The sequence below is a fragment of the Rhinichthys klamathensis genome, unplaced genomic scaffold (assembly GCF_029890125.1).
Source record: "Rhinichthys klamathensis goyatoka isolate OS25496 unplaced genomic scaffold, OSU_Roscu_1.1 h1tg000331l_1, whole genome shotgun sequence".
Classification (NCBI taxonomy): domain Eukaryota; kingdom Metazoa; phylum Chordata; class Actinopteri; order Cypriniformes; family Leuciscidae; genus Rhinichthys; species Rhinichthys klamathensis.
In genome coordinates, this window is record NW_026606846.1 from 87501 (window position 1) to 95000 (window position 7500).

At 45.3% G+C, this 7500-nt stretch overlaps 1 protein-coding gene across 1 annotated transcript in view; it reads right to left on the bottom strand.

The window, feature by feature from the left end:
- LOC130106004 (germ cell-specific gene 1-like protein) overlaps positions 1-7500 on the bottom strand; it is a 28434-nt gene that overhangs the window by 20594 nt on the left and 340 nt on the right. The window contains exon 2 of the mRNA XM_056272202.1: positions 3456-3742. Within this exon, the coding sequence (XP_056128177.1) occupies positions 3456-3741 (286 nt within the window). The 5' untranslated portion in view covers position 3742. The remainder of the gene's footprint in view (positions 1-3455; positions 3743-7500) is intronic.

Genomic DNA, 7500 nt, shown 5'->3' on the forward strand with positions numbered 1-7500 from the left:
TCAACAGACTTCTCTGTGATTGGCTACAGTGCTCAACAGACTTCTCTGTGATTGGCTACAGTGCTCAACAGACTTCTCTGTGATTGGCTACAGTGCTCAACAGACTTCTCTGTGATTGGCTACAGTGCTCAACAGACTTCTCTGTGATTGGCTACAGAGCTCAACAGACTTCTCTGTGATTGGCTACAGTTCTCAACAGACTTCTCTGTGATTGGCTACAGTGCTCAACAGACTTCTCTGTGATTGGCTACAGTGCTCAACAGACTTCTCTGTGATTGGCTACAGAGCTCAACAGACTTCTCTGTGATTGGCTACAGTGCTCAGCGCTGCAAACAGGAACGCTTGTAAACGTGGACCGTTTGAATGCAGCGTCTATCTGCGCGCAGGGACGTGAACAGGAATTTCGAGGGGCAGTTACTCTGACCTGAAAAAAGACCCCCAAGTTAGAATAACAGGGTCTTTATCAAAATATATATACAGCACTCAATCACCTTAACTACTACTAATAATCACACAGAAAAACATGGTTCTCACACTCCAGTAATATTTCTGTGAATTGAATTAATCTTGTACTTGTTCATAGTTTTTGTATTATATCTGAATATATTCAGTTGAATTTTGCCCATACAAATTGCCTTATCTGACCGTGTTTATGTCCAAACTCAATGCCTCATATTAAGGTCTTATTATTATTTATAAAGATTACAAAACGTCAGAGATGACAGGTTTATGATATACAACTTTGTAAACAGTATACAAAATGTATTAACAATATGTTAAATGTCAGCAAAATATACATGAGAAAAAGAGTTCCTCATATTATTGTTTATTGTTTTTTAAAATTTTTATTTATTTATTTTTAATTTTTTTAAATTGGAAAAGAAATAATCTGTATTGAATTGACAGATGGGGAAAAACTCGCTTCTAATAAAAAAATAAAAAAATAAAAAATAAACGCTTTTGGCTTCCCGTACATCCAGTTGTGCTTCTTGCTCGTATCTGGTTCTGATGGTACGTATGGTAACTGGGCAACTACGCATGATTTGTAGTATGATTGCGTAAAGGGAACAGGAATTCCGGTAGGGAACAGAATCGACGGCTACACCGGTCCACGGAAACAGAGTTTGCCCTTCCCCTACTGACTTTCGCTTCCGGTGCCCGAATGGAAGTGAATGAGGCTTTGCGATTTTTTGTTATCTAGGCCTACGTGAAATTCTGCATACATTGTACGATTTATTTATTTATTTATTCCCCCTCGGAAGGGCAACGTGAGTCGAGAAGGGCATATGGGCAGTTGCCTGGGCAACCTGAGCACCCCCCCATATTTTTTCTTGTCCCTATTTTTTAAATGTTTTAAGAATGTTTTTTCTTGGTTGTGAAAGTTAAGGGAACGTTCCTTTGTATCATTCTTCAAACATTGTGCAATGTTACTTTTGAATGTTCTCTGAACGTTCTGAAACAATTAGCAACATTTAAGAAATACTAACTGAAACATTTCAGGGGGAAAAAAATGTTCCTCAAATGATTATTAAAGACCAGATAACTTTAAATTAATGTTCTATTGGCGTTACTGGAGGAACGATTGTTCATAACTTTGAGAGAACGTTCTGAGAATGTTTCCTGTTAGCTGGGTTCAGAAATCTAAATGTTCCTGGTGTTACTGTGAATCATCATTATTCACCTGCCCCCTCTAACCAATCCCTCAGCTCTCAGTCTCCACTAATCTCTCATCCGCACGACAGCGCCTGACTGAAACACACCAGAAACATCATGACTGTCTGAAGAACATCATCTGAAGCTGCACATCAAGGGTCTCGAGGTTTAGTTAACAAGAAACTGAACTTCTTATGCGTTTTGGCCATTCATTTACACAACAACCGCCTGAACGTTTGAAAACAGTGATGTCATCAGTCGTAGAGTTTCTTCACAGAGTGATATCGCCAACTACTGGCCTGAACCGAAAACAGCGATTTTAGTCGTTTTCGCAGATCAGTACATGGTTGTGGTGTAAACGAACTCTTAGTGTAATGGCCACAAACCCTTCGTGAAGTGCTCAGATGGAGATACTGTATCAGAAGTAGAAGTAGCAACGGATCACAAAATTCATGGTTAGGATCATTTACGGTTTTTGAGCCACGGATCGGATCATTTTTCGGATCAGAATTTTTTTATTTATATATATTACTTAAAGCTCACTTGAAGTTCTTCAATACTACATCAAAAACTACTAGCCTAACTGATAATGCTTAAATGTAAAATAACACTATTTGTTCACTGTAGAAATTAAATATAGTTTCATCTTTGTTAAAGCTGTATTTTGTTGTTTTATTAACATTAATGACAGACGACAGTAGGAACGTTAGGCTGTTGTCCCTTTAAGACCGAATGCACAGACCAAATATACTGACAAACATCCGGTTTCTTTCTCAATTGTTCACTTTAGACATAATCTAGAGAATACTTGGCAAGATGGGTATTTAGACGGGTATTTAGACATAATTTTGTGTGCATGTGTCTTTCAAGGGCAAGGAAACACGGAAGACGAATCATTCTGTGTTCGAGCGCTATCAGAAACTGGCAAGACAAAACACGTCCAAATGAGGGTTAAATTTAATAGTTAAAGGGATACTCCACATTTTTTGGAAATAGGCTCAATTTACAACTCCCCCAGAGTTAAACTGTTGAGTTTTACCGTTTTTGAATCCATTCAGCCGATCTCCGGTTCTGGCGTTACCACTTTTAGCATAGCTTAGCATACATCATTGAAGTGGACAAGACCATTAGCATTTCTCATTAAAAAATGACCAAAGAGTTTCGATATTTTTCCTATTTAAAACTTGACTCTTCTGTAGTTACATCGTGCACTAAGACCGAAGGAAAATGTAAAGTTGCGATTTTCGTCGTAATGATATGACGCAGCGCCTGAAAATAGTTCCGTTGTGTTGACGGAAGGTGGCCTATTTTCAGGCGCTGCGTCATATCATTACGCCTGCTGCTCTCACGGTACGGCAGTGAAGTTTCTTGATTATTACGCAGGAATGAGAGTATAGTTCCTAGCCATATCAGCCTAGAAAATCGCAACTTTACATTTTCCTTCGGTCTTAGTGCACGATGTAACTACAGAAGAGTCAAGTTTTAAATAGGAAAAATATCGAAACTCTTTGGTCATTTTTTAATGAGAAATGCTAATGGTCTTGTCCACTTCAATGATGTATGCTAAGCTATGCTAAAAGTGGTAACGCCAGAACCGGAGATCGGCTGAATGGATTCAAAAACGGTAAAACTCAACAGTTTAACTCTGGGGGAGTTGTAAAATGAGCCTATTTCCAAAAAAAGTGGAGTATCCCTTTAATTCGCGAACTGCGGGGCAGCTGATCCGTACAGATCACGACCACCTGCGATCCGTTGCACCCCTAATCAGAAGCACTGGGTGAAATAAGCGAGTGATCTGTCACCCCAGGCGTCGGTGAAGATGTTCTCCTGGCAGGTGGTCCAGAGCCCCGCATGGAAGGAGGGGAAGATGAAGCTGTCGTCGCCGGTCTCCCAGGAGAAGGAGCCGTCCATCACGCCGGACACCGGGGTGCACTTGAGCCGGCGGGCAGGCGAGCACAGCGGCTTGGGCACCTTCTGCTGGCCCACGCACCAGTGCGAGGAGGAGAGCGAGAGCAGCGACAGCAGCAGAGACAGCAGCGTCTGCAGGAAGGAGAGGCGCGGAGAGCGCAGGAGCGAGAGCACCGACATACTGCGGACACACACAGAGAGAGAGAGAGAGAGAGAGAGGGATTACAGACATGCTGCGGACACACACACACAGAGAGAGAGAGAGAGAGAGGGATTACAGACATGCTGCGGACACACACACACAAAGAGAGAGAGAGAGAGAGAGAGAGAGAGATCACAGACATGCTGCGGACACACAGAGAGAGATCACGGCCCATACTCGATCTCAAGCTGTTCTTCATATTCACAACTCAACATTTCTCACATACACCATTCTGCCTTAAAGGTTACCAAATCTATCAATTCATACACAAATTACATTTTCAATCTACTTTCCATCACTCCCCCTGTACCCAGTAGTTAGTTTTTCCTTGTTTGCAGGGTGGGTCAGAGAGCTGGTGGAGTAGAGCGAGTATTAATGAGCGTCATCTGCGCGCCACACCAGCCCCGAGTCCCACGGATGAGCTCTGGAAGGGTAAAGCAGGAGAGACGACAGGGGAAGGTCCCGAGTCCCACGGAGGAGCTCTGGAAGGGTAAAGGAGGAGAGACGACAGGGGAACTACCCGAGTCCCTCGGAGGAGCTCTGGGAGGGTAAAGGAGGAGAGACGACAGGGGAAGGTCCCGAGTCCCACGGAGGAGCTCCGGAAGGGTAAAGGAGGAGAGACGACAGGGGAAGGACCCGAGTCCCACGGAGGAGCTCCGGAAGGGTAAAGGAGGAGAGACGACAGGGGAAGGACCCGAGTCCCACGGAGGAGCTCTGGAAGGGTAAAGGAGGAGAGACGACAGGGGAAGGACCCGAGTCCCACGGAGGAGCTCCGGAAGGGTAAAGGAGGAGAGACGACAGGGGAAGGTCCCGAGTCCCACGGAGGAGCTCCGGAAGGGTAAAGGAGTAGAGACGACAGGGGAAGGACCCGAGTCCCACGGAGGAGCTCCGGAAGGGTAAAGGAGGAGAGACGACAGGGGAAGGACCCGAGTCCCACGGAGGAGGTCTGGAAGGGTAAAGGAGGAGAAACGACAGGGGAAGGTCCCGAGTCCCACGGAGGAGCTCTGGAAGGGTAAAGGAGGAGAGACGACAGGGGAAGGACCCGAGTCCCACGGAGGAGCTCCGGAAGGGTAAAGGAGGAGAAACGACAGGGGAAGGTCCCGAGTCCCACGGAGGAGCTCTGGAAGGGTAAAGGAGGAGAGACGACAGGGGAAGGACCCGAGTCCCACGGAGGAGCTCTGGAAGGGTAAAGGAGGAGAGACGACAGGGGAAGGACCCGATTCCCACGGAGGAGCTCCAGAAGGGTAAAGGAGGAGAGACGACAGGGGAAGGACCAGAGTCCCACAGAGGAGCTCTGGAAGGGTAAAGGAGGAGAGACGACAGGGGAAAGACCCGATTCCCACGGAGGAGCTCCAGAAGGGTAAAGGAGGAGAGACGACAGGGGAAGGACCAGAGTCCCACAGAGGAGCTCTGGAAGGGTAAAGGAGGAGAGACGACAGGGGAAAGACCCGATTCCCACGGAGGAGCTCCAGAAGGGTAAAGGAGGAGAGACGACAGGGGAAGGACCCAATTCCCACGGAGGAGCTCTGGGAGGGTAAAGGAGGAGAGACGACAGGGGAAGGACCCAATTCCCACGGAGGAGCTCTGGGAGGGTAAAGGAGGAGAGACGACAGGGGAAGGACCCAATTCCCACGGAGGAGCTCTGGAAGGGTAAAGGAGGAGAGACGACAGGGGAAGGACCCAATTCCCACGGAGGAGCTCTGGGAGGGTAAAGGAGGAGAGACGACAGGGGAAGGACCAGAGTCCCACAGAGGAGCTCTGGAAGGGTAAAGGAGGAGAGACGACAGGGGAAGGTCCCGAGTCCCACGGAGGAGCTCTGGAAGGGTAAATCAGGAGAGACGACAGGGGAAGGACCCGAGTCCCACGGAGGAGCTCCGGAAGGGTAAAGGAGGAGAGACGACAGGGGAAAGACCCGATTCCCACGGAGGAGCTCCGGAAGGGTAAAGGAGGAGAGACGACAGGGGAAGGACCCAATTCCCACGGAGGAGCTCCGGAAGGGTAAAGGAGGAGAGACGACAAGGGAAGGCAGAACTTCAAGTTGTGAAACTGTCGATTTCTTTAGTTTTGTTTATTTTATCAAAGTTTCGTTGAACGTTCGCAGGTTCCCGCCTCCTCCCCAGTAAGCAATAGCCGTCATTTCTCCGGCTATGAGTAACACACTTCTAGACAAAATAACCTTGAATTTGGTTACATGTCGGTTTTGCCAAAATAACTTTTGAGATGTATGATATTCCATCATGTAAGCAAAGTCAACAGTGATTACAAGGTGTTTGGTTTAATTCCTTCACTCATTTCATTTCTTTATTATCTCATGTCTATTCTTGGGCGATGGTTTAGACGTCTATTAAATTTTCACTGACAGCCCAAATTTTGCCTTGTTTTAGCCTAGACGTCTTTTAAACACGAAATTGCTTGCTGGGTCCTTACCTGAGCCTTGAACATCGTTACAAACTATTTCCATACACTCAACTTTATACTTTGTGCCTCCTATATAAACCTTATCTGCACTATTGGATGAGTTTGCACCTTTGAGAGAACGGGTTGTTACACTTAGGAAACCCTGTCCATGGGACACTGCTGGGTCACGCTTAATGAAAGCTGCTGAAAGCCAGTACAAAACATCTGGTGTAACGGTTCATAGGCTTAAGTACACTCAACAACAGTCTGTCTATCATTCTAGCAAGGATTATTATTCAGAAATTGTCGGTGATGCTGCAATTCATCCTGTTGACAAACTTCTTAAACCAGTTAAGCATATCGTTCACTCTTCTGTTGATCAGTGCAATACAGTCCTTAATTACTTCACCGGTAAGATTGACATATACAATCCCGGTACTCAGCCTTTAACATAAACTTTTCTAACTTTGAAATGATTGGAATTGACTCTATTGTGAGAACAGTAAAGTCCATGAACTCTACCAACAGTATTCTAGATCACTTCCCTGTTCAGTTATTCAGAACTATCTAGCGTCAATTCGTCCTCATATAACACCAATTGTAAACATCAAAAGTTCTGGATCTGTTCCTTCAGAATTGGAAATAGCTGCCATTACACAGTCTCCTTGAACCTTTCCACTCTGGCTTCGGACTAGAGAGCGTCGTGCACGATCTTCTTACGGCAGCTGATCCTGGTCAGGTGCATGGTGTCATTTATGATCCTCAGCTGATATTTGATGCACATATAAAACATCTCAAAGATCGCCCTCTATCATCTTAGGAACATTTCACGACCCTGCCGATGCAGAAAGGCTCATCCGCGCCTCCATCGTGTCTAGGTTAGGATCGTGTGCTAACCCGTTCCTCTCTCCGGGAACAGCACAGTTGCACTGGCACTGATTATAGCATTACATGGGACAGCACCAGCGTATCTTTATGATCTTATTAGTCCATACACTCGTTCACGTTCTCTCCGTTCTGCCAACTCTCTTTTACTTCATCAGCCTTCATGTAAACTCAAGAGCTTTTCCATTTAAAGCCCCAAGATAATGGAGTTCGCTTCAATATGCTTAAGATGCATTTATTCAAGGTTGTTTTTAATTAATTTATTGTTTTGTTCTCTACTTGTTGTGTTTGTTTTTATTTCACTGGGTTAAATAAAGTGCATTACAAATAAAATGCATTATTGTTGTTATTATTATACCTAAAACACCAAACCATTCGGTTAACAATCTGAAAAGCCAATACAAAACACAAATAGGTGTTCCCCGGAAAGAGATACAGAACAGAAAAAAGAATGA